The sequence below is a fragment of the Cricetulus griseus genome, chromosome 4, assembly GCF_003668045.3.
Source record: "Cricetulus griseus strain 17A/GY chromosome 4, alternate assembly CriGri-PICRH-1.0, whole genome shotgun sequence".
NCBI lineage: Eukaryota > Metazoa > Chordata > Mammalia > Rodentia > Cricetidae > Cricetulus > Cricetulus griseus.
Genome location: NC_048597.1, coordinates 201,272,529 through 201,300,528, shown reverse-complemented (window position 1 = coordinate 201,300,528; position 28,000 = coordinate 201,272,529). Strand labels below are relative to the sequence as shown.

Sequence of the window (28,000 nt, the reverse complement as noted above, 5' to 3'; positions counted from 1 at the left end):
TTTATTTCTAAATATACATTTTCATTTTATATTGAATGCAGAGAATATTTTAGATGTATATAAAGACATATACCCAAGTCTATTCCAATTATGTAGAAGGTAAAATATGATTTGGAAAGCAAAATTGTACACGGTATGCCCCATGTATTATAGCTTAATTCTGAGAAATTTCAATATAGAAAAATAAAGCCACTGGTTTCCCATTTACATGTTGTCATTATGCAGATGTCCAATCTTCTCTGTCTTCTTCATTAGAACCCACAGCACGGCTAATTTTTGGTCCTACTCACAGCCTTCAAAAAACTTGTAGTCCTAAATAGAAACAAATACATAAAAATAGTTTTTCAGAGACAAGAATAACCTATTCTCAGATACAGAAAGCTAAGGGCACTTAATTCCCGATGACACAGTGTCATCCAAGATGAACTGAATGGAATGAGTAAATGTTGGAAAGTCTATAAAAAACCATGACCTTTCCCTTCTGATTACAATAACAATTAAATTCTATAATTTTATTTTTTCTCTACATCTGTATCTATTTAATTATTTCCCTTATACCTTCTTTAAATATTCCTTTTTCATATTTCCCTTGAAATTTTTCCATTTTCTTCCTAAGTTGAAATTTTTTCATCAATTATTCAAGTGTATGTTTATCAGTGTTGTGTCTCCATGCATGTCTGTGCCCATGCAGGTCTGAAGAGGGCATCAGATCCCCTGGAACTGGACTAATAAATAAGTGGTCTTGAGTTGCACATGGTGCTGGAATTCAAACTCAGATCCTCTGGAAGTGCTCACAACCTAAAGCCCATCCCTTATGTCTTTCTAGTTTTATTCCACTAATGTAAGGACAGGAGATCCATGATCAGCATTAAATCATGGGCTTGATGCAGGCTTTTCATTCAGAATGACATTCACCAAACATCCTGGCTCGGGGACAGCAATTCTCTTCTAAACCTGTGTATTCTTTCCTGCACTGTTTCCTTTCTCTAACTAGCAAATCATATGGAATTCATTTCTTTCCCATTCTCTACGTTCTTCTATTCCACCAACAGTAGTAACTCAGCTCTTCTGCTGATGCGATGTCTGTATCACTGAGTTTTCAATCCATCTCTACAGTTACTTCAATATTTCTTTTCAAACTTGTATTCACAGCTATTGTTTCAACCTTGCTTTGAACCAAGCAATATCCAATTTTAAATAACTTACTCTGCATTTACGAAAGCTTCCCAATGTTTAAGAGATTTTGAAAAAAGATTTCTTTGAATTGATACAAAAAAAATGTGCATGTATTTATGGAACATGGGGTAATCATTCAATACATCCACATATTGCACAATGTTTAATAAACATAGTGGCCATGTCATTTATTCCATATTGGGGTGAAAACTTTCAGAATTCATTTCCATGGTTTTTGAAGCTGATGCTACATGCAGCCCCTTCTTTGCTGTAACGTTCAGAACTTTCTTTTGCCTATGTAGAAAACAATTGCCATTCCACCTTCAACCCTGCTTCACATCAACATAAACCCTGCACACCGAATCCTTCACTAAATGCAGGGCTTTCACATGCCCAGACTCTGATTTAAAATGTTTTCCCAAATTAAGGCTAAATTTACAAAGAACACTTTTCTCTTTCTTTACATAAGTTTCATTTTGCTTAAACATTTGGCAAAAAAAAAAAGCACAACTGAAATAAAGAACAGTAGTGCACAAAGTAGCAGCACCTGCTCATTTGGCTTCAATAAGGATTAAGCTGTGTCTACCTGTTACTTAACCGTACAACCCCATTCTCCTCTCCACGTTATTTAAAAGCAAAAATATTTTACCAAACAAGTTCATGATGAATAGAAACAGACAATTGTTTTTACTAAAACACCAGAACAAATCTCTCATACCATCAAAACACATCATTATTTATATTTACTTGAAATCTCACAAATAATTTTTCAGACCGTTTTCCTTGAATTGATGCCCAAACATGGTTTACAATAGGTATTATGGTGACATCCTGTTTTATTTTAACTTTATTTTAATTTGTGTCTATTTGATGAGAGAACCCAGACTGTAGGACTGCACAAGCTCTTGTTTTTTTTCTTATTGTGTCTCCAAAACAATGTTTAAGATACCTCACATTTCAAACCTTGCTACATAATGGTACCAGCTAGGAACTCTATCCAGACTAAAAGCTTGGGAAAAAAAATTCAGAGAGTTTAATTTAGTGGAGTTGTAAACTGGGCAGGGAATTTTGAAGTCCCCTGGGTATCCTGGTAATGATGAATATTGGCTGCATATTGGAATTCTGGTCATGAGTTTCTGAATTATTTGAACTGCCAGATACCTGGATACATAAATGTTTCAATTAATTTATCTCTACAGCCTAATTGTAACTATATTGTAATTTATAGTTATATATTATACGATAATTTTATGATTGAACAACATGTGCATTTTGATCAGACTTTTTCCAATTAAGTACAGAATCAACACTGCCTCCAAATCTCTAATTTATGTTTTATTAAAAAAAAAAAACACCTGAAAGACAAGAACCTCTGAATGACAAACTCTATGTTGTCTTGTGACGAGCTATAGATTCCTCAGAGCTAAAGTAGTTCTCCATATCTTAATTTCAGGGATACAAGCCATTAAACAATTATGAAAAGCAGAATCTCATATAAAACCCATCAGTGTAACAATGTCACTTTGGGATTCACAATCTGCCCAATCATTATGGAGCAATTCTACCAAGGATTAGCAGGAAAACTTACTATGAGGAAACATGCTCCAAGTACCACAGCCTTTATCTTCACATCAAGGTCCAGTGGGAACTCAATCCCAAAGTTATCTGAATCTGTGAAGGTCTCTTTCACACACCCAGACCACTGCTTGGAGATCTTGCCAATTCTAGATTGCCCATCAAGAGACTTGATCTACATATGAAAATAAAAACATAAGGATTTGTAGAATACATATGGTAAACCTAATTTAAAAACTGGAGTAAAGTCAGACAAATATTTTTGTGAAATTATGTTAAAAAATGTTTCTCTTCTTCAATTTCTAGAAGCTATTGGGAAGACAACAGATGAAACTCCTCTTAGATGAACTGCTTTGAAAAGTATAACTTTCATGCAGGGTGAGTATATAAATGTGGCAGAGGCTCATTGCCACCTATGAGGCCAAGGCAGTGGGGGGCATTAAAGGCAAAAAGCCAAGAAAGAGCTAAAGATCAGCTGATGGGTGGAAGAGACCAACAAGAAGCTCCATGTGAGACTATTGAGGCAGAGATGGGACAGGATTTGATAACTAGTGGGGAGTAAAGCATACAAGAAGAAAATTATGTGAAACCAGATTTCCAGTGTGGAAAGCTTCTGATCTGGGGACTCTGTGGAAGCAAAGCCCAGTGTCCCATTTTACAGTAGAACAGGTAGGGCACAATCTAAAGCCACTCCAAAGAAGGCAAGTAGATGATCACCAAAGTTGTACACATAGTCAAAGGAGGAGATAGATGTGTCCTTTCCAAACCTGCAAAGGGCATCAAAGGAGGGAACAACCTTCTTTAAAGCCCACCAAGTCAACATGGGGACATTCAGAGGTAGTCAACATCTTGGTGGCTGGAGGAGGATGGTACCTTAAATGTGTTGATGCTTACTTCTAATATGAATGAAATCACAAACTGTTGCTCATAGAATAGTACTTTCATTCCACATCCACAGTATGCATAGTATACTTTCTCTTCCATGAGAATTAGGTTTTGTTATATTAGGTTTTTGTCCAATTTGATGATAGGGTGTAGCACATGGCTTGAGTGTTTACCATGGCTAACTTGGTTGGCCTGGATGTTCATCAATGAGCAGTTTCACCCATTGAGCTGCTGTTGGCACAGTCCTATGACTCACTTTCCTTGAGCAGATGGCAGGTTACTTCCTGGTCCAAGTTAGAGTCATCTACATGCCCTTCCATCAGTGCACAGAAATTCAATTGAACTAGAGGGCCATGATGTGAACACAGTGATGTCAGTTTGAGGTCATGAACCATACAATTGTATCAGATATGACATTTTGATAAGCTGGCCTAAAACAAATCATCTTTTGTAATATCTTAGCATTTTATGTGCAATAATTGTCATAAGCATTTATAGTTAATCATAAAACCTCACATATATGTTTGAAGAATGAATTGTATTATGGAAAATAAGTGGTAACTTGTCAGCATCATAAACCCAAAACTTAAAATAAACACATGAATATTTACCATTTTTTAGAAAGCAATAACTTAAAATTAACTGAATTTGTTTACCAGATGTAATATTATTGGAGGGATGATCAGAAATGTGAATTGTAAATTATCGAAAAAAGTAACCAGAATAAAAGGATTTTTAGCTAAATTTGAGAATTGTTTTTATCGTGTGTGTGTGTGTGTGTGTGTGTGTGTGTGTGTGTGTGTGTGTGTGTGTGTGTATGAACTTGCATATATTGATATAGGTTCAGGAATCAGAGAACAACTTGGGCACGTCATTATTTTCCTTGCTCCATGTTAGTCTTGTAGGTAGAACTCAGATTGGCCAGCATGGTAGCAATCGCGTTTGGCTGCTAAGCCACATCTCCAGATCCCAGGTAATGTTTTCAACAAGATACCTGAACAAGAAAATTTCATCTCTGAATTAACTGGCATAACAACTGTAATTGTTCTATCCACAGTTCTAATGGTATTGGTAGAGGCTCATACTAACACTTCCCATTTTTAAGACATGAACATTGCCATCACATACCCTATAGGAAACAGAACAAGTTTCTAAGTTCTGTCAAAGACAGTACATCAATATCATCATCCTTAGTATATCATAAAGTAACTTGTTTAAGGCAATGGCTATTTGAAAGCATCCATGAAGACAAATGGCACAATAAAACTTAAAATCATTAATAATATCACAAACTCCAGTTGTTTTTTAATTAAGCACATGACAGAAAAATGTTTCTTTATAGTGTCCTTTGATTAAAAAAGAAAAAATCTATCCTATGTAGTAATTAAATACTACTTTCTCTGACTCTCACCCAAGCATAATGTTTTAAATGAAGAATTATCATTACAAATGTTCCTAAGTGTTTTCATACACACTTATATACACAGTTTTCTGTCACAGGTGTTTTCTTGAAACTCAGCTCTGCCTGAGTTTCCCTTCAACATGGATTCTGTAAGAGGGGCAAACTACCTTCACACCCCCAGTGTTTCAGAGAAATTGAATCCATATGAATGAAGGAAGAGGCTGTAAAAACTGCGTGAACCTAAAATCAGAAACCATGGAGAGATCTGGGGTTGGGGAGCCAGAGTTCTAACACTCAGCCTTGGTGAATCTTTCCTCTGTATGGAAATTAAATCCAGTTTCTCCTCATTTTCATTTTCCAAGAAAAATACATGGATTTTCAATTTACCAAATTCCCACATTTAAATGCTTAACATGTAAAAATAGAGCAATAAGGCTGCCTGGGTCAATTGTTGTAGAAATCTTATAATGTCAGACATACTCAAATTCTAATGGTCTCATTTACTCCAGGGGTTTATCAGAGCCCAGAGAAGCATAACTGTGCAATGTATCTTGAGAGAAATGGGCCTTCTGCAAGGGCCACATGGCCAAGCCTTGCTGGAGGCCTACAGTATGTATGTGAAATGGTTTCCTATTAATATATTTCTGTTATAGAGTTTATTTTATGGGGTGGGAAAACTGAACTGTTAAAAAAAAAAACTAGCCAGGGGTTGGTAGCACACACTTTTAATCCCAGCACTTGGGAGGCAGAGGCAGGCGGATGTCTGAGGCCAGCCTGATCTCCAGAGCAAGTGCCAGGATAGGCTCCAAAGCTACACAGAGAAACCCTGTCTCGAAAAACCAAGAAAAAAAAACCCTATTAGTGAAACAGAAAATTATGATAATACTCTTTGAAAACATTATGGGAATGGGTGTCTCCCTCAAGATCTTATTCTCTATTTACTCATCCTTTAAATGAATTGACTAGTGTCAGACAGTGAGATGATGAAGGCTGCAGAGGTCACATGGCCACTTTAGGCTATGGAATGCAGACTGCTTATCACTGCACTGAGGCAACACAAGAGCAGCCTTCATGACTGGCCCCTCGGAGGCGAGGCGATTGTGAATGGCCTTCTGCAGGAAGATGACTCACATCCTGGCAGGATGGAGGGGGTCAGCCTCAGGTAAGTTCACACCACTGGGAATAGGGTGTAATTTATAACTTAAGTCTTGTGTATTTCAGGAACTTTCTATTTCAGATTTTCAAGCCACGGTTCACTCTGGGTCATGGATAATTTGGAAAATGAAACACCGGAGAAGACATGACTTCTAGTCGCCACACTGAAACTTCATTACATCAGTGGGGTTTCAACAGGAATTCCAAGTGATGAAATTTGTGTACCTTCAAAAGAGCTGATGAGGTTTACAGTGCAGAATGAGGGAAGAAAGAAGGACCCTGGAATTTAAAATCTTAGGTTTAAAATGAATAATACTGTGTTAACAAAATGAAGAGGCTCTCTCTCTCTCTCTCTCTCTCTCTCTCTCTCTCTCTCTCTCTCTCTGTATATTCATATATTCATTTTTGTGCATGGGTAGACATGGTATGTATGACATGGTGGCTATAGAGATCAGGGGTCAAAGTTAGGTGTCTTTCATAATTGTCCACCTCATTAAGACCAGGTCTTTTCCACTTAGCCAGTCTTTTTCCTATTAAGATAGACTGGCTGGCCAGTAAGCCCTAGGAAGCCTCCAACCTCACACACTCACACATCCCTGAATTGGGAGTAGAGGTGGATACCTGCATACTAGGGTATTCCTGTGGGTTCTGGGATCCAGTTCCAGGTCATCATATTTACACAGATAACACTATAACCATTCAGTAAATCACTAGCAAAACCTACAGAATTTTTTAAAAATTATTTATTTATTATGTATACAGTACTCTGCTTACATGTATGTCTGCATGTCAGAAGAGGGCACCAGATCTCATTATAGATGGTTGTGAGCCACCATGTGGTTGTTGGAAATTGAACTCGGGACCTTTGGAAGAGCAAGTGTTGCTCTTAACTTCTGAGCCATCTCTCCAGCCCCCCACATATAGAATTTTTAAATGCTGGAAGATTTTCTTTTCCTTCTTATTTATCCGAATTGACCTCTGTTTATATGACACTGAGGACACTCTACATTAACCTTTAATTAGAGTAATGACCTTTGCTCTGAATAATTAAATGACCATTAATTAGATGGGCACACATCAACTGGCACTATTTAGGTAATGAACCAGGAACATCCTATAGGAAAATATTCTCTTCATGTCAGGAAACCACATCTTGTAGACCTTATCATACTTCTTACCTCAAAGTCAATGTCTGTACAGCAGGTGCAGGCAACACACGGACCAAGAATTTTTAGAATATCCTGCTTCTTCTCATTTTGAAGAGTGAACTTTGGCAGACAAGGATGCCAGGTCTGAGTCACATACCCTACTGGCACGCCAGGAGGAGCTTGGATTTCTATCTACAAAAGCAAGAGTCCATGTTGAATGTAACCATGGCCATACCACCCAGGTGTAATGCATTCTTCAAAAACTCTTATTGCACTTCTTCTCAGTTCTTCTCATACTGACCTCCTGGAGGCAGCAGGGAAAGCAACAGCTACTGCATCTCAGGGGTCTCTCCAGAGTCATGACTTCCCGGCTCAGATTATCCAAAATCCTTAAGGTGAAAGGTCTAGATGCTTCCCAGCAGTTTCGAGTGCAGCAGTCAGTATCTTCCACTGCAAAGTAAACCATCTGCCCAAGGCTGTTCTTGATTTCAAACTTATTATTTGTTTCAAAGCCTGTTACAACTGAAAATACACAGGGGAAACCACATTGATCACTTTGTTAGGAATAGTGACTCTCTTCCTAAGGTAGCAGTGGGAAGGTATGCCTGAGATGGCAGGGAGCAACAGGAAAGAGGAGACAAGCAGTGGAGGTGATCTGGATTCGGGACATGGCAGTGGGAAAGGAGAATAGTAAGGTACGGAGGGAAGATGTCCGTATGACAGACTTCCTAAGGGAGCAAGATGCATTCCACCTTCATGGACTCTGTCATAAGGGGCTCCAGTGTCTGTGGTGGTGCAGTGCTGCCAGGGAAAGTAGGGCTAGGTGTGTGGATAAATGCCCATCTCATCTGGCAGAGTTTTGCTTTAGGGCTTACAGAGTGATTGTTGTGTTTATAATCTCTAAAATAAATCAGTTCTTTGTGATTTTGGTGTGTGTGTGTGTGTGTGTGTGTGTGTGTAGTTCTCAAACTATTGATTAAAGGTCCCCCTGCCACACACACATCTATCCTCATTATTTGAGCAAAAGCATTAAGAGGGCCTTTCTAAAAGCACTGATGTAAAAATGGGAGTGAATCAGAATAGGATTTCAGGCCAGGGAATCTGGAAACAGGCTGTTATATATTAAGCATGCTTACTGTAACAAAAATAGTCTATAGATTCTTTGAAATAGAGCTTTGGGACTATGATTAAAGCACAACAAGTTCTATCTGTACTTTTTCATTGTAACCGACCTTACAACCCCAGAGATGTTATAGAAAATCAAACAAATGTTCAGATATAAAATAATATCTGCATCCTTTGAACAATAGTGAGTCTGTCCTTGTCTTATAAAGAAGCAACCTGATTGCTACTTAGTCAGTCAGTCTGCAAGATTCTCTAGACCATCATGCTTAACTCACTTCTTTTCCTCAAAAACACCTAACCTCTTCTCTGGACTTGTCAATGGCTGGGGCTTGTTGTCGCAGGCACAGGTGTTTCCTATATTCTAGCCAACTTTTCATAATGCCAAGCTAGCTAGAAGAGGACACTGGCCCATACAGCTTTCCTGGAAGCCTTCTGGCAGGTGTGGTGATGCACCTAGTGGTCTTAAGTTCTTTTTTATCTGGGCACACTGGACCCAAGGAGGCCTCGGGAAGCAGTTTTCCCACTTGGAACAGGAGTATTCTGTGAGGAGCAGCCTTGAGGGGGCTGTACTCAGCCGCTCCGGCACCACAAGGCCTGGTACCTCAACTGCAAATCCAGATCCCACAGTGTACAGATTCTATAGGCCTCCTCTGAACTACCAACAGAAGCTGGGGTAGCTAACAGTGATTTCACAAAGGATCTGTGTCCTAATTCCTAAGGACCAGTCACTATGGGCGTTAAACCACTGTCTGAAGTTCTGTTCAAGTTCATGGTGGTCACAGGCTAGCAGCGAATGGCTAAGAGGTAGGAGGTAGGTGAAGGGCGAGGTTAGCTTAGTGCAAGCAGACAAAAGAGCACAAGCATCGACTGTTTCCTTTCTAATGCAGAGAGATTTTGTGGGAACACACAGCCAGTACAGGAAGTTTGATCACCTGACTCCTACTTCTCAGAAGTGGACAGGAGATGGTGTTCATAATCTCTTTACAGTGAAGAGAGATGTCTGTAGCCTCCTGGCTGAACCTCCCACAGAAGAGTGCTGTAGGAGAGGCAACTTGCAGGCCGTTAACTGTATGAACTGCTCCTGTTTCTAGAAATACCACCAATGCAACAGATACATACCTTCCAGAAGTTCGGTTTGCTGATGAATCAGTATCTGATCTATCTGTTCCAGAAAAGAGAAGATGCATGGAATTATTATCAATTCCTAGCAGGGTCAACATTTCACACTCCCCATTGTATTTTGTATAGCATCACATTTTTATATATTAATGGCAAATATTTATTTAAAGATGGACTTATTTTTACCTGTATGAATGTGCAGCCTAAATGCATGTAAGTGTACCCCTTGCATCCAGTACTTTCGGAGGGCATATGTGGGAGACAGACTCAGTGAAACTGGAGCTGAAGATGGTTGTAAGTGGCCATGTGGGTGCTGGGAATCAAACCTGGGTCCTCTGCCAGACCAGGAATACCTCTTAATTCTTGGGCCATTTCCCAAGCACTAGTTTGTTTATTTAAACTTTTGTTCATCTCAAAAGTAAGAATTTTTAAGTCAAATAAAGTTGATTTGTAATGGAATTCCCATAAAATTACAAAAAAGTGTTCTTTCCAGAAAATGAGATTGATTGATAATTTATTTATCCATTCAAATAATTTTCTTATAGGAAGCTATCCCTTGTAAGTGATAATTTTCCTTCATATTTTATTTTCCATGATTAAATTATGTATATTCCAGAGTATTTTTAAGATTACAATTAGCACTGAAATTTCTCTTATATTTAAATAATCCACTAAGTCCAATTAGTGCTGCCCATTTGTACACAGGTGTGCAGGTATAGAGTAGAGCATGGGAAAACTGCCAGTGCTCACACCCACAAAGAAGAATGAGCTTCCTTCCCCAGAAGCTAACAAGTGTCCAGAGCTCCTCAGTTAGGAAGCCCCCCTTAGCTGCTGTGCATTCCTGAGTTCAGCAGTCACACCTCATCCAATAGATTGCATTCCATGGCACCTTTCCTTATTCTTCTACTTCTACATTCTTTCTGCCTCCTTCTCTATAATTTCCCCAAGTCTTGGTGTGTGTGTGTGTGTGTGTGTGTGTGTGTGTGTGTGTGTGTGTGAGAATTCATAACAATGTCCTCTTACGGCTGAGCATTCAAAATGACTGAAAATTTCTAAGTCTGTTGCTTGAACACACACAGGACATGTTAGTGCTATGTGTGCCAGACAGACTAGAGATGGCTTAGATATCACAGGGCCCTCTGGATGTGTTCATGAATTTGGTGTACCTCACAGCCCTCTTTTTACCTCACCAGCTTTTCATATTGAGCTATTATTAAACTGCATTTTTGCTAAAATTCATTATCATTGAACTATAGTTCGGCAAAAGCCAGACTTTCTTCCCTCACTGGAGGCAATTATAATATTGGGTTTTCTAAAGAATAAAAGTGGAGTTACAGTTTATAAAACTACATATATGAAAAAAATTACTCTTTCCCAGCAGTGGTGGAGCACACCTTTAATCCTAGTACTTGGGAGGCAGTGTCAGGTGGATCTTGTGTGCAAGGCCAGCCTGATCTACAAGGTGAGTTCCAGGACAGCCAGGGCTACACAAAGAAACCCCCGTATCAAAAAAACAAAGAGAAAAATTTTAAACTTGCTCTTTTTTAGGTATCCTTTAAAGACAATAACTAATTTTTTTTAGACTCTCTTTTTTCAAATACCAAGGCTGTGGGTCAGCCTTGGGGTAAAAAGCTTTTATACTCATTACCAAAGTTCACAGTTAAAAAGTAAGTCACAATGACTGTTCCGTGGTTTTAGAGCCTCCACAAAGCAGTTAGCATTTTTTGACGCTGGTTTCCCTCTTTGAAAAACCAGTGATAATCTTGTGCACATGTCACAGATTTTCTAAGGATTGTACTTGAAACAATGACTAGAATAATGTATAGTAAATACTGCCTATTAGGGGTTATAGGCCAGACTCACAGGAAAACACAATTGTCTCACACCTTGGTAATTTGCACAACAACTGAACTTCATCTAGTGGAACCAGTTACTATGAGTAACCAGAAGACATGAGGACAATGCTATACTTCGGTGAATTATTCATTTGTTGTCCAAGTAAACTAGAAGTAGAAACACAGTTTTGTCTTTTGTGAGTTCTGAGTATGTGGATTTACCTGACTTAAGTATTCTAGCCCAGGTGGGCAGCTCTGAAGAGGTGGTGGTGCTGGCATCCATTGGGTATTAACAAGGATGATAGCCTGGTTATTTTGAACAGGAAGCTGTGTTGCATTATAACCTTCACAGCCAGCTGTTGAGACTGTGTAGCCAGCCTGAGGTCCTGGGTTACCAGAGTGGGGACCTTGGTAGTCAGTCTGGAATGTAGGGCATCCAGTATGTTCTGGAATTCCTGAAATAGGAGCAAGGAAATTGATTTGCAACTTCATAGAGAAAAGTATAATCATTTCATGTTGAATTATCTTGAGGCCTCTCCACTCTGGTCTATGATGTTTAAGACTTTTCAATGCAGTACCTGTGGTTTATACCTGCTTCTAATTATAGGTATACACAACCAAGTTTATTGTTATACCAGTTAGTCATAATCAGCCAAGATGTGGCATCAGCCTAGATACCTACCAACATATGATGAAGAAAACTACACACACACACACACACACACAGAGAGAGACAGAGACAGAGACAGAGACACAGAGAGACACGGAGAGAGGAATATAGATAGAGATAATATGGATCTTGATATGGATATGATAATGGATATAGATAATAGTTTATTCAGCCATAAAGAAGCATGAATTCATTTGTAGGAAGAAATATGAAAGTAGACATCACCATATAATGAGACATAAGCCAGATGCACAGGTGTTTCTCTCTTTCACAGGAGCATACTGATTTTCTCTGTGTTGTATAAGTGCCTCTCGCTAATCTATATCCAGATTGTGTCACTGGAGCACCTTCTATCTGATTATTGGGTTTCAGACAATCTTTTTTATCTGAACTCTGAAATGCACTTCAATATGTGATCTATTTTTATAGCCACCCATGTGCACACACACACACACACACACACACACACACACACACACACACACACACACACACAGTTCAGAACAACAAAGCAAAGTTTACAACAATATTAACAATTAAATTAGCAGACAAAGTAACACATTATATTGTGACACTGACATACTTGAATATCATGTTCTTTGTTCACAATTCATCTTCCATTAGCCTCTTGTGTACCTGTCTATATTGTCCCACTGGGTTCTGACTAATCCCTCAAATAACTGAGTATGCTTTTGATGTTATATGGTCATGGTTTTATAACTATATTCCACACACAAAAATAATAATAAAAGTAGGTATATCTGTCTTTGGGAATCTGGCTTGTATCTCTCTCTCTCTCTCTCTCTCTCTCTCTCTCTCTCTGTGTGTGTGTGTGTGTGTGTGTGTGTGTTTTGTTGTTGTGTTGATTTTTGATACTTGTTTTTTTGAGATAGTTTTACTATACTGCCATGGTTGGAGGTCTTTAACTTGCTATGTAGGCCAAACTGGTGCCAAATTCACAGAGATCCACCTGTCTCTGCCTCCCAATTGCTGGAATTAAATGTGTGCACCACCACACCCAGACTGGTTTGTATCTCTTAATATGCTGTGTCTAGTTTCATCTATCTTCTACAAATGACTCTTTTCACTCTTTTTTCTGACTTAATGAAACCTGTGTGTGTGTGTGTGTGTGTGTGTGTGTGTGTGTGTGTGTGTGTGTGTGTTCTTTCATCTGTTGATAAGCATCAAGGTTGATTCCACATTTAGCTATTTCAAATAGTATAGTAATAGCCAAGGATAAATGTTTGCCTATGATATGCTGACAGACTCCTTTAGGAGGGGATCATGTGATGGCTCCATTTTAATTTTTTGAGGGACCTCCAATACTAATTTTTTTTAGTGACTGCATTAATTTACCAGAAGTACATAAGTCCCATACCCCACCCATAACATTTATTGTTGTTTGCTTGAACAGGACTGAGGGGGCCCTGCAGGTGTTATACAGAGAAGGGAATCATACAAAAGAGATGAGAATGAAACCCCAATGCATAGTGACTCCATCAACCTCCATCCGACTTCCAGGAGTCTAATAACAGGCAGTTTATTTACAATGTATTTAAAGTGTAACATGAAAAATAAAAACCCAAAGACAGATATTGGAGTTCATGTTGAAGATCAGAGAAGCAAAGCCGCCAGCCACTATCTCTTACCTCTACCTCAGACCACAATGGCTGATCATGTCTCCAGGAATACTCAGAGGCAAAAATGCTCTCAGTTCCTGTCTCCTCCCACTTTGTATTCCTTTTTCCACCCAACCATGTCACTCCTGTCTCCACCTCCTTAGTGCTGGGATTAAAGGCATGTGACCCCAAGAGCTGAGACCACCTTTGTGTGAACTGTTTCTCTTTTAGACTGGAACAATTTAGTGTAGCTAGGTGTGGCCTTGAACTAACAGAGATGAGTCTGCCTCTGTCTCCTGAGTCCTGGGATTAAAGGTGTGTGCCATCACTGCCTGGCCTCTATGGCTTGTGACTGGCTTTGAAATTTGATCCCCAGTTGCTTTATTAGATCATCAACAATATGTTACCACATTTAAGCCCAGTATTGTTGTAGGATATGTGTACACTTATTGCAATAAGTATGATAGGTATAATAAAAAGCTAAACAACCAATAGCTAGGCAGGAGAGCTAGGCAGGACTTTTGGGCAGTACAGACAGATGAGGTATCAAGCCACTTGACAAAGCATATATTAAAAAATATGAATTCAGTTATAAGAGTAGTTAGGGAAAAATCTAACTTTTATAATTTAAGGCCAAGCTTGTATAATTAATAATAAGTCTCCCAGGTCGTTATTTGTAAGCTGGTGGCCCAAAGAAAAATCTGTCTACACAGTATAATTTGGAAAATTTTCCTGGTGTAGTACAATCCCCATTGTACAAGGAAGCATAATTACTTTGAAGCTCAACTCAGGAAACATGTCATTTCTTCCACAAAGATGGTTCCAGAGATATACTGCATGTATCTTAAGGGCCTGCAGAAGGGTCTGCCTGGTCTGGGTCATGGTCATACACATAGCTTAGAAGTCATCTAGGCTATTAGCTACCTCTGGTCCTGACAGTGGGAGTTTGGGGGAGAGTCTGACTATAAGGGTCATTTACGTTATTAGTCACGTCCTGTCCTGGTTGTAGGAGCTTGCTATGGCCTGGTCTGACAGGATCACGAGGCAGTCAGTCATTTCCAGTTCTCAAGTTTCTGGATGGAAGGACTGGTTTTTCTTCTTTCCCAAACCAAGCTACCTTTTCTAATATACTCCATACCTGATACTAACTGACTATAACATGTGTGCCTATTTTACATGAGCTGTAAGGTTAAGGAAACTGTCCTATGGGGTGCCTAGGTTAAATTATGCACAATCTAGGAACTCTGCAAGTCTGTTCTGAGAAATCAGAACAGCCGTTCTCAACCCAGGCCTCACATTACAAACACCTGGCTTCTTGGAAATTAGCAGTCATTGTTTAGAGGTGTAGTTTAATTTCCCTGCGAATGCTCTCTGTATTAGTATTTTTAAATGAAAATTAATGACAGCCATGGTTGTGAACGGCTGCCTTAGAGCTCTGGGGCTTAGCCAGCTCCTCTTCCTTTAATTGCTAACATCTGGATAAGATCTGAGACCCACAGGGGAGTTTTCTAAGACAATTACACAGGCCATTCAACTCCCAAGCCAATCTGTTTACTCAGAATAGAAAACTAAACTCATGTACCCTTCTGCCAAACCAGAACACCTTTGATATTAACCCCCAGGGTGCTTTTTGAGGAGGATCTGGATAGCCTGCTACTGGTAAACCTGGGTACACCATCAACATTGACATTTACAAAAGTCCAGTCATGCCGACAATTGAATTTGCTCTGAAATAGTTTACGGCTTGAAAAGATAAATGCGCATCTAGTATGTATTATTATATGTGACTAAAGAATGGGGCAGCGTGTCTAAAGGAGTAAGCCTTCATACGTTACACAATGAAAATGAGGGTTACTATGAAGTGGGCATTTCTGTTGTAGGCAGCTTCCAGTTTTATGATTTTATTATTTTTCACTGAGTACAATTAATTCTAAATACTTTGTGGTTCAAAAATATCCACAGTTCCATCTTCTAAACATCATCACATGAAGCAATTTTCAGCACAGATGAACAGCCAACAAAACATTTATTTTCCTTACTATCTGTATTAATATTAAACTTACTATCAACGTAATATTTCATGAGGAAATATAAACTCGTATATTGCACTAGTTCCTCATAATCTTTACTGTCCTTTATAAATAAAAAGTACTTCTTTGGAAGGCATGTACAGCCTAAAACAAAACAAAACCTAGGCCACTAACATTTCTTCAGTGCGATTTTAAGAAAAATCAATTACTAAAATATATAGTCACCACCTCTTTCTCTTTCTTGGGAACATCAGTTGATTAGAGTTATTTTATTGCTTTCTTCTTCAACAAGTATTTTACCTTGGAATGCTGCTGGTGGATACTGAGGGGCATACCCAGCTGGCAGATACGTTCCTGGGCGTGAAGTCTTCATTTGTATGCCTGCAATTCAGGGAGAGGTACAAGTTTATCAGCCTAAATGAGAGGCACATCAGCAAGAACAGTGCACAGTGCCAAGATAATGTGTGATGCTGAACAGAAACATGCAGAGTAAATTCAACACATTAAGCTATGCTGGTAAAAGAGCCAGCATGTAACAGAATCCCGTTTGCAGCAAATTCTCTTCTAGGGAGCTTGAGGCAGCTCTGTGACTGGGGCTGAATTCCCAGGATTTTTCACTTGTGACATTAGAACAAAGGTAATTTTAAAAGCACACATAGACAGTGTAGAAAGTAGTAAAACTCCCTGTATGTGGTGATGTACTGATAAAAAGGTGTATTGTCTTTTAATAACTATCTCCATTAATCCTTTGAGAATTTTATAATTTGTATTTTTGTTCTATTCAGTCTAATGCCTCCCTTCACTCCTCCCAGGAGATTACAAACTGGAGACAATGGCTTATTAAATTATGAATTATGTGTAATCATTGCCTTGAGAATTAATTTGGGGTCCTGATGTCTCAAACTGTTAAGAGCACTTGCTGCTTGGTCAGAGGACTAGAGTTCTGCTACCAGCATCCATGCTGGGCAGTTCACAACTGCCTGCAACTCAGGCTCCAGTGGTTCTAACAGTCTTGGACTCTGGGGTATCTGCACACACAGTTACCCATACATGCACGAAAATAAGAAAACAAAACAAATCTTTAGTACATACACTTCTATTACCATTTTTATGATTACCCTGTGTTGTTACCTGTTTTTTATTATCTACAGTGGCTGCCTCTTAAGCATCAGAGGCTACTGCCTGAGCCAATTGTCTCTTCAGGCACCCACTCTTTTCAAAGCTACTAAGGGAAACTTTATGTAAACCTAAAACACTCACAATTCAAGGTTTAAGATGAAATTCTTCTGGCTCAGAGAGGCTCAACATCTAGTAGCTAACCTTCTCCCTTTGCTGGTGTCTTCCAAACAACCCAGTAGCCTTCTTTCCACCCCCACTAAAAAACCCTTGCTATACATGATTCCTGCCTATCACTTCCTGTCAGCTACTTGCTGACTCAGCCTCCTGCCCGAAGGTTAATTTTATTTAATCAAACACATCTTTGACCTGTTAACAAAAGCAGTAGGAAAAAAATGCAACAAGCTTTAAAGTAATATTCCTCAACAGGGCTCAAGTGCACAAAGTGTCTTAAGTTATAACTGACTTCGAAAAACTATACTATTCACTTATAGTCAAGTAACATATTACAATGTTATCTTCTATATATAATGTCTTGAAGCATCTTAATATATGCACACACTTTTCAGTCTACTACTTCTCTCATGAGTCATTTACCCATCTCAAGTAGTCAAAAATAAGAAGTGAGCATCATCTGTGCTGCTTTTGTTTACATTCGGGTGATGATAGCTCTTTCATTACAGAAATTATGATCTAGTAGACATTATACTTACTTTATTTTCTCCTCCATTTCTTGTTGGGTTATTGACCAACAAAACATCAAATGTTTCCATGGTTGAGTTATAGAAACATGGCCTTAGCATAGAAGGAAACATTCTGGCTTTGAAACTTATTTTCTTCATGCAATTCTTCTGCTGATTGTTAAGTATCACTCAAGTTGTTCATTTATGTGTTTGTGAGAAAGGCTAGACTGAAGACATTCTTCTTCTTCCATTGTTTCATAACAACTTTGGCAGTATAGAGTCCATGGCAACCATAAATTCAGGAAACAAAGAGTTCCTTGTCCTAATTCCTGTAACAAACCCTAAGTTGTCAAAGATCTCTGAAGTACAACCGGTCATTCCCTTAGAACTATTGTCTGCCACTTCTCTGCTATAGATGAGAGGTCTAGATGCCTAGTTCTCCTGTCTGTTAAAGCCATGCCACACTCTTACTCTGGGTCTCAGAGCATATCTAAACACACTCCAGCTCTGATGCTATTGATGCTGAACTGGAATGATTTACAATCACCACTTTTAAATAATATAAATGGCACACATAAAAGCAGAACCAGATGGACTCTGTAAGTCAGGAGTTCATAGTCTCTGGGGGTTAGGTATCAAAGAAAAGACTCTAATTTTAGGAGTCCCAAGAGGGATTCATGTGAAGAGAAATTAAGATAAGGGGCAGATGCTCAAGTATACCAAAAACATAATAATTACAGGCTAATTTCTGTATTAGGAACACAAAAATAATAGTTATTTTATCTGAAAGATATCACCTTCCTTTTACATACATATATCCCTATTTATATATTACATGCATAATTATTCTCATTTGTACAGAGCTTCTATTTAGGCATCTAAATACACACATGCATACATACATATATGCTTACCTGTATAACTGTGTGTATGAGAAACAAAAGAATTAATGTGACCTTAGCCAAATGGATCTTTCTAAATTGAACTGAGCCATCCTGAAGCTCCTAACATATAAAGTAACTTAAGTCAATCTATGCTGACGTTTTGAAGCATTTGGTGGTACTTTACAAGAAGTAAGTCAAGGCTGCAGTTGTTAATAAAGATCAATTCCTTGGGGGAAATATAAGGAGATGGTCTAATATATCTATCAAGGCTAACAATGCAAAACACATAAGTTTGTTGCTATTTCAACAAAATCAAAATAAGAAAAATCAAGATCATTTCAGAAAGGCATTTTTTTCTCTAACAAGAAAAAAATCTTTCATTAAACACCTGATACACATTTCCTTTAAATTTTTTATGGAAGAAAAAGCACAGAGCATTATGATGGGTACTCCCTTATATCAGGGTTATGAGAATATACAAAGATGTGAGCCTGAGGGCTTGTCAGAATGGACTTGTTTACAGTTACCATTTTTATAATGTGTCTACAATAAGCCTTATGTGTATAAACTGTACATAGAAGCAAAAAACTGTCCAATCTGAAATGTATTCTACATATACAATATGTGTACCAACAAACCTAGTATTTAGCTTTCCCAAAGGCTTTAAGGAAAAAATTCATGACATTGGATATTTCTGCAATATATCTTCTCTGTTACTGAAATATTGAAATAGGTATTGGATTCTGTAACATAAACAAGAAACAAGACACAGAATAAAGAAAAAAACATTGTAGCAGAAAACAGGTAAACAGATTTAACTTAATGGGGAGAATACTGAAACTATTTATAGTGTTTAAGTCTATGATTTAAACAGTCCTAGAAAGAAGGCCTTCAGTTAGCATGCCACACATGAACAGGCTGACAGCCTCCGTCAAGGTGTCCTGGAGCTTCACAGTCAGGCTCATGGGCTAGTCTTCAGCTACCTGGTGCAGCCCCATCTACCCAACCAAACCTTAGGGCTTGGTCCTCTTCCCATGCTGTGGTTTTTCAGAAACCCATGATGGTTAACACTTTTCTGAAAGCCTCTGTGAAGAGCCCAGTGAACCAGAGGTACAAATGGGTAGTGGCCCTTACTAACACAACATATTCAACCTGTCTGTCAAGTTTCAATCTGTCTCCATTTAAAAAAAAATAGGATAGTTAATTTTTTACTTTTAACTGATGATGCTTGGCGAATGAGGGTTCTCAAACTTCAACAAATTTTAACAGTAATTTTAAGGATTATTGCCCATCATTCTAACCTCGCCTCCATGTCAAAAAACCACCAAAGGATATCTAAAGGTAAATCATAAATGACTTGTACAAGGAGAGGTGTAGGCAAGTTTTCTCTATTTTATATTTAAAAAATTAATTGTTTTTATTTTCAATTCACTTAACTGTTGAATTAGAATTAATTTTTTGGACTTTATAGCCATATATATGAGATGGAAATATTTCTCTTCTAGTTTAAAAATATCTCATCTTATGTTTTCTCTAAACAGAGTTTTACTGTGTAGCCTTGACTGTTCTGGAACTCTCTGTAGACCAGGCTGATCTCAGACTCAGAGATCTGCCTGCCTCTGTCTCCCAAGTGCTAGGATTAAAGGTATGTGTGCCAGCATGGCCTGGCTGTTTTCTCCATCTTAATGGATCCATTCTCAGGTGTGTTGCTCAGGTTTGAAAACAGCTGGGTATACCTCTAGTTTAAAGAATTGGTTAATAGTTTATGTCATCATTATAAAATAACTTTTATGAAAGGAAAAGAATTACAAAAAGACTTTAGGAAAAGAAGAAATGTCCATGATGTATTCCTGAAGTCTCTGGTTCCTGTATGTTTCGTACCATGTGAATCATCATAGCACCAGAACAGAATTTTGGACACACTCTGATGATCACACACATCTTCTGAACCATGGAAGATGTTCAGGGGAAGCTGAGGCTTCATTCTGTTAGAAATCATAAGGCTACACTCACATTCTGAGCTACAGCATAGTTGCTACACTCCCATCGAGGAGAGGGAGAATGCTGTGGGCATTGTGACGTCTCCACAGTTCATGGTTTAGTAGAAGCTTTAAACCCGAACCCTAGAAATCAGCAAATTCTCTTAGAGCTTTCAAAAAGTATTTCTGAAATATCATAAAACCATTATGCCATTTAAGTAAGTAAAAAAAAAAAAAAAACTGGGCTTCAGCTATTTAATGAGAAATTATTAGGTAAGTGTCTGAGAACAAAATTTCCCATCCCGAGTCGTTCAATACACAAGATAAATCAGTTTATGTGATTAAGGCCTAAAGTTTGTAACCCATTACAAGTTAGTTTCCCAATGCTTTTCTGTTCCAGAGGCCATGGCCAGAATTCTATGTCTCTAATTTTATGTCTTAAAGAGTAAGTGAAAATGAGACACTATGTTGAGAGGGGAGTAGAAGGCAGGTCAGAGATTGAGGTAAAATTATTGAAAATAATTTCATTGTTTTCAAACCAAATGGTATTCATGCACTCCTGGCAACATTTATAGATACATGTTGTGTATATGAAAGGTTAACATCAAAGAAGACAGACACCTTTGCTGTTGACCTGGGTTTGGGGGGGACTGTTGTATGGAGCCAGAGTAGTTGTGTTTGCACAAATTTGGGTTAGAAGATGTCAGTGGGCTCTTGAGGACATGGTGCCAACTAGAAGTGCTGTAATGGAGAAATTTGGCTAAATGCAATGTAGTCTTTGAATCAGTAAAACATTATACCAATATCCACTTCAGCATTCTAGGATAAAGCAAACATGCTTGAAAGGTTCAGGCATTACCCTGGCCTGCCCCTGTTACCTGGCAGAATCCACTCAGGCAGTACCCTAGTTAGCCCAGGGTTCCATGGGAGCTTAGTCTGCACACAGGTGTAAAGGACCCGTTTAAAAGACAGACCCCTGCCCTCTTATGCTCTCTTTGCTCTCTCTTGCTCTCTTGCCCTCTCTCTCTTCTTTTACTCTCATTGCTTGCTTTCTTGCCCCCCCCCCCTTTAATAAACTCCATGGTTAATGTATCTCCTGGTTCACGTTCTATAGTGCATCTTTAATTTAAGCAAAAGAACATTTGGTGCTGAAACCCAGGATAGGCTTTCTCTGTAACCTCTCCTTCCAGGGGCATGGGAACTTGCAGGGATCCTAGAACCTGAACACATGACCCACTTTCCATCTCTTGGTTTTCCCCGGCATTTCCTCCTGCCTGTGGCAGCCTGAGATGCTGGAACCCTGTAAACTTCGACTAGCTGCTTTTCAAACTAAGGCTCTCTGGATTCTTCCATCCAACAATATCCAACACCACTATGTCTGCATGTCTGGTAAGCCCCTCCGTTGCTTCTATGAGTTAGGACTCTATCGAGAATGTGGTCTCTCGACTTTTTGGACAGGTTGAAAATCCCAGTACTGGGTGACCACATCTCTTGGGCTCCAGGAGCCCTGGCTCCTTATTTGTGCTTGACAAAACACGAAATCAGTTGATGCCTTTGGTATCTGATCCTTCCTTGGTCTCTGGGATGCTGACGATTATAGGCTTGGGATATTTTCTGCCTCTCTCATGGAAGCTGGGCCCCCCTATCAAACCATGTGCCTGCTTATCGGCACCCTCCATTCTGCCATGTACACCCTCCATTCTGCACCCTACATTCCCATCCATGGTTGGGAATGTGGCCTCTACTCTTTTACTTGTCTGTACTCTTTTCTTCCCTGCATGCTAAAACTCCTGCCAGCCACAGCGGAAACTTTCTTTCACCTGGGAATGTCCTGGTTCAATAGAATTCTTATTCTCCTGTTCAAAATGTCTCTCCTCACTCTCTTGTTTATTCTATCTCTGCTGCCCTTCTACCGTGTTTCTTCTCCATGGAGATGCCAGAGGCTCACAGTGGCCTGGCCTGGGGCAGCGTCTGCTGGAGATTTTTCTTTTTTCCCCCACGAATGAGATTTTTCAGGTTTGGAGCATTCGTTTCTCGGATCCACGAAGGGTCTCTTGGGTTTTATACCCTAGCACCATCCGTAGACTGGTGCATCCTTTTCTCAGAACTACAGTGGTCTTTTTAGACTGGTGCATTAGTTTTTCAGACCTACAGTGGTCTCTTCTGCACACATCTTTCTGCCTCACTCATGAAGAAAAAAAAAAGCCACTTCTGCTGCCAGACGGGAATGTGCTTATAGAAGCTGTCATCTTGGCCATGGGGTCTAGCATGGGGGCAGCCATCTTGGCGATGTGGCCTTGACTGGGGGCCTGACATCTTGATCACATGACCTACCTGTAGGCACACCCAATTAGTCTAGTGGCTTGTGCCAGCAAACCTGGCTGCCAGATACAGTTTCTTTTCTTCTTGTTTTTTTTGTTTGTTTGTTTTTGTTTTTGTTTTTGTTTTTTGTCTCTGATTTCTTCTTTCACTGCTCTTGTTGTGCATGGCTCATTTATGGAATACTGTGCCTTTCCAGGGCCCCCTGTTTAAGTCTACTCTGTCCCTTTAAATACTGTCTGTTTGCTACAGTGTACAGATCAGAGATTGCACTCTGCTTCCCCCTTTTACTCTTACCCAGTCCTGTTCGATATAACTGCTTGTCTCTCTACATGTGATTTAAATTTAACTTTATACTTACCTAACTCTATATGCAACTTAAATTTAACTGTGCTAAGCCTCATATTTCTAAATTGTTATGTATCTTTAAATGATAGTAAACCTTTAAAGTGATAAAGGTCTAATTTAACTTTATATTTAAAATATAAGCTAACTCTATACAACTTAAATTTAACTGTGATGTGTCTTTAAATGATGATGAACATTTAAAATTATAAAGGTCTATGTCAAATTAACAAAATATTTATACCGTTCAGTCCATCCTGTAAGCTGTTTAGAAAGGTAAAGCTTTTTATTACAAAAAGGGGACTGTCCTGTACTTCTTTGATAGACAGACAACCCTCAAAGGCTCAGAGATCTAGAGAACACGGCATTTAAAATGTTTTATTAAAAAGCTTTTTATAACAGAGAGACAAGCTAGCTGCTGACCCCACCCCATTTCCTCCAAGAAGACTGGTGGGCACCGAAGAAACTCCATCTCCTGTTAGTGGCAACACTAGTCACTGAGAAACCCTGCCCTTCACCTCAACTGCTGCAAAGGACTCTTCAGACTGTGGACAAGAGGATAATGGAATTGACTTTCTCCACGTTGCTTGGCTCAACAGTAGGTGAGCCTTCCTACAGTCCCTAATCCACAGGTCACATGCTATCAGCAAGAAGGCAGCTCACAACCATGGAGGACCTTGGGGGTGGCTGTCCATGCAGCCTGCTGGCAAGTCTCTGGTATTCTTTAATCACTAACTCAGGTAAAATTTTATCCTTCTCAAGAACTCTGATGCTTTTGATGACTCCTAGTCTTGCCAGCTTAAAGCAAAACAGATTTCAGGAACAGTTATTTTAAGGTTTATCTATATAAAGATGGTAATGTAAGGTATATGAATTAAAGTTATGAAGGTCTGAGGATTAAAAGGCTTAAGTGATGACAAATAAAGTGAGTTGAGACATTAAAAAGAATGGAATATGTTCCAGATTTCTCTCTTTCATTATGCTACTGTTCATAGTCAATAAAGTTCTACAATACCACCACACGATCATAACTACAAGATCAAGATTGAGGTGCTTTTCATTGTCCTAAAAGAAATCTGTCAATTTTAAAATGTTAATGCTTTCAGCCAAGTTGCTTCTAACATGCATATGCTGTTAATGTGCCTAAAATTTATGTTTTCACAAACTCAAAGGATTCTTGTAAGTTCCAGAGAGCTGAATTAGACCCATCCAAACCCACTCCAAATAAATATTATTCAATCTTTCCCTGGTCCCAGGACTTCCTTCACTCATCTTGGGACCCCTGGGGAACCCCTCCTTCATCTTACAATCTTCCCTCAAGTAACAGGACCTACGAAAAAAAATTTTTTTTTCTAAACCTTGTCCTCTACTCTGTTAACAGCTTGCAAGGTTTAAGAGGCTCCAGAGTTCCATACAGCCTGGACTGTGATGGACCAACCAGCTAACCCCAGGATGTGGCAGCACCCCAGCTCTCTCAGGTCCCCCAAAGATGATCAACTCCCACTAGATCAGCAGGGAGCAGTCTTAAGAACTCTACTTCCTTATTCCCTAATCTGCCATGTTTAACACCCCACCTTTTTAATAATAAGTAAAGGTGGGAATGAAAGGTTCAGGCATTATGCTGGCATTCCCCTGTTACCTGGCAGAATCCACTCAGGCAATACCCTAGTCAGCCCAGGGTTCCATGGGAGCTAAGTCTGCTTACAGGTATAAAGGACCCCTATAAAAGACAGACCCCTGCCCTCTTATGCTCTCTTCTTTTTGCTCTCTTTGCTTGCTCTTTCACTCTCCCCACCTTTAATAAACTCCATGGTTAATGTATCTCCTGGTTCATGTTCCATAGCTCAGGTCTTTAAGCAAAAGAACAACGATGCTTAGGAACAACTATGGATGGCATCTTAAGAGAATTTTACTCATAAATTTTGAATGTAGATTATATATCATTGAGAACTAAAGGACCAGTGCACACACATATTTACAGAAGCATTTCCTATTTAAGTATTTAAATATCTGCATAATAAAAGCCAACTGTCACTCAGTCCTTTATGAAATGGTAGCATCTACTCTAACAACTTACATTAGTTGATATAAAAATCAACTTAATCTTTTAAGTCTGTACTAGTCACACAGTTTCTAAAGCAAGCTACACATGAAGAAATCCAGGGTCTGCAGACATAAAGCCAAGGAGAGAGTGGTCAGCTAGTGAGGTAAAGTACTCTGCCTTTGGCCTGCTGTGTCTTTCTTTCCTGTGCATCTGGTATTCTAGAATGTCAAGCATGGTTGGGCCCCAGTTAATATTAACCTCTCAATAACTAGCAGGCTCTGTGACTTGTGCCTCTAATGCTGGCCTTGATTCAGGGTTCCACTGAATTGTGAAGCTGTATTATTAAGTTGAACTGGAGCCTGATGTGATGTTTTCAAACAGGATGTGATACAGATTGCTAGGCATGAAGAGAGAAAAGGAGTAGAAGAGAGCCATCTACTACTTCCCAGGCATTATTTATGACACAAACACCTCTATCTTGGCATCCTTTGTCACAAATGCCATGGGTATTGTCTGAAAACACCCTGTAGAAACTGTAGAGACTCTGGTCAAGATAATGACGAGCGGAAGTATGAGGGAGAAGTAGTCACCAGACCAGAAATGATATTTTAAAAATGTTTAATGACCTCTGCTTCAAGAGAGACAGAGCAAACAGATTCTCAGAGAGAATGACCCTCCTGAAAGGGAATGGGTGTCTGAAACATGTAAGAACAATTACTTGCTCTTAATGGACTTGTTCTGTACATTTCAGTAGTGAGCACTCCTTTGTCTTCTTAAGTAATATGTTTTATATAGTACTAACCTTCCTTCTTGAGAGTGGCCCTTGGATATGAGCTGCCTGGCACATTAGAAGCTAATCTCTAACCTTGGTGTGAGACCTCACAAGTACTAGGTCCAGCTACTAGTAGTCAAGGACTGATTTATTCGGGTTGGAGGTAGTTGTTTTTATTTTTGGCCCCTTTGTCTCTATAGTTAACATTTTTACAAATGCAGACAGTAGATGCCTCCCGTATCAGGTCAAGGCTAATGACCTCCATTGAGATAGGACTCTTCCCCGAATTAAACAGGAAATCGTGTTTACAACCTAAAGACCAGCCTGGAACAGAAAGACAAAGGGCACCTCTAAAGAAACACTAGAGAATGGAAGAACTGTCTCCTTGTTAAAAAGACCCATGAAAAATAACCCTAAACCCCTACCAGCCTACAGGAAAACCTAACTGAGCTACCTTTTACCTCTCCAGGCAGGGTCCCTTCCTGTGCCCACCTCCACTTTCCCGGTGTCTGGACGCTTTCCCAACCTCCAGGCCACATCTCCTCCCTCAGATTCCTCCTCCTGGGGCTTCTGTATTTTCTGGGTCCTGAGAGGACAAAGGATTCTCTTGAGACAGACAGGGCAGCTGGCTTACCTTTGTTAAGTAGTAAACCCTGGAACCCGCAGTGGCTCTGCTTTCCAAACCTCTCTGCAAAAAGTACAGGTGCTACACTCTACTCAAGGAGAAAAACACCATGAAGTGAAGTGACTCTGGAGCAGCTGTCTGTGGCTTGGGTTTCGTTTCCTGAGCTTTGAGTATAAAAAGTTTCCTTTTCCTGCCAGGAAGGTACGCCCCTGCACCCTAGGTGAAGCCCAGCCAAATATCGAGCTGAGATCTGGGGCCCTTAGTGCCCCTCCTGCTCCCAGCTCTGAGGGAGAAATGATCTAGTCTGTGCACATTTCTAGAACTCTAAGAGAGCTCATGGGAATTTCCTTTAACCTGACCCCCACTGACTTCTTTAGACTTTGGAACTCAGGAATGATTTTGCCTCTTCAGTTTTTGTTTAGCTTTGCTTTTCTTGGTTTGTTTGTGTGGGTATGGGAGAGTTTGAGGATTTATCCCGGTAGTCCTCAAAGCTCCAGCCAATGCTATTTTTCCTTAGGGTGTTTTTGTCATTGAAGAGTCCAGAAATATGAAAAATTGTAGACTTTACGAATATAGCCTATACACATATTTCTGAGTGTATTAGCACTGATACCCATTTTACTCTTTGTCCTGCATACTCCCAGGCATGATTATGTCAACATCTTGAATTAACACCCATAATCAGAGATTGTAAACCCCAGCTCTTGGAATGCACTCCCCAGGGGGTCATAAACCCAAACAGCTGCACTCTCCTAGGAGCTGCTCTTTCCCTAGGTCAGAAATCTCAACTCCAGAATTGTCTTATTGTTGGGTCTCAAACAAGGACAAAGAACTGAGGTTCTAGTAACATATCAAAACAGATGTTGGCCACAAGGTTTGCTCTCTGTCCTTCAGAGTATGGCTGGCATACCCAGCCCACTACCCTAAGACTTCGCCAGCCTGTGAGCTGAGCTGCCCTTCTCCATATAATCCAACCATTTTGATTACATGGCCCATTTTTTGGTTTACCCTTTTTCTCCTCACCAGTCTCTTGGCCCAGAATGCCCCTCTTGGTTGGCAATCATCTTTCCCCTTCCCCTTCTCTTCACATAGCCCAGCTCAGTCTATCCCTGTTCACTATGGACTCAGCAGATGCCTCTGCCTCTGGCTTAAGCTCTCCCTCTTATCTACAATAAACATAATTAGGAGCAGTCTTTTTTAATTTTTTTTCTTCACTATGACCTACTATCTTGCTAGAACAGCAAATTTCACAAGATCAGTCACTTTAAGAACACTCTTCAGAATGGCTAAAATCAAAAACACCAATGACAGTTTATGCTGGAGAGGATATGGGGAAAGAGGAACACTCCTCCTCTGCTGGTGGGAGTGCCAACTTGTACAGCCACTTTGGAAATCAGTATGGTGACTCCTCAAGAAAATGGGAATGAGTCTACCACAAGATCCAGCAATTCCATTCCTAGGCATATACCCAAAAGAAGCACATTCATACAACAA

At 39.5% G+C, this 28,000-nt stretch overlaps 1 protein-coding gene across 1 annotated transcript; it reads right to left on the bottom strand.

Annotated features, from left to right (window-relative positions):
- Positions 1-26,680, bottom strand: LOC100762355 (phospholipid scramblase 2-like). Its single transcript, XM_027410952.2, has 8 exons — positions 26,516-26,680; positions 16,040-16,120; positions 11,643-11,875; positions 9,586-9,628; positions 7,643-7,863; positions 7,372-7,533; positions 2,765-2,926; positions 1-312 (listed from the first exon to the last, which is right to left on the bottom strand). Exons 2-8 carry the CDS (start codon positions 16,110-16,112, stop codon positions 283-285), a joined length of 924 nt encoding a protein of 307 aa, XP_027266753.1. The 5' UTR covers positions 16,113-16,120; positions 26,516-26,680; the 3' UTR covers positions 1-282.
- Positions 26,681-28,000: the final 1,320 nt, after the last annotated feature.

Excerpts from the sequence above, each read along its gene's own strand:
- LOC100762355 (XM_027410952.2), bottom strand. The coding sequence starts at position 16,112 with ATGAAGACTTCACGCCCAGGAACGTATCTGCCAGCTGGGTATGCCCCT. Across the intron at positions 9,629-11,642 it reads GGCTAGAATACTTAAGTCAG|ATAGATCAGATACTGATTCA; the intron begins GTAAATCCACAT and ends TTTCTGGAACAG. Across the intron at positions 7,534-7,642 it reads TTCCCTGCTGCCTCCAGGAG|ATAGAAATCCAAGCTCCTCC; the intron begins GTCAGTATGAGA and ends TTGCTTTTGTAG.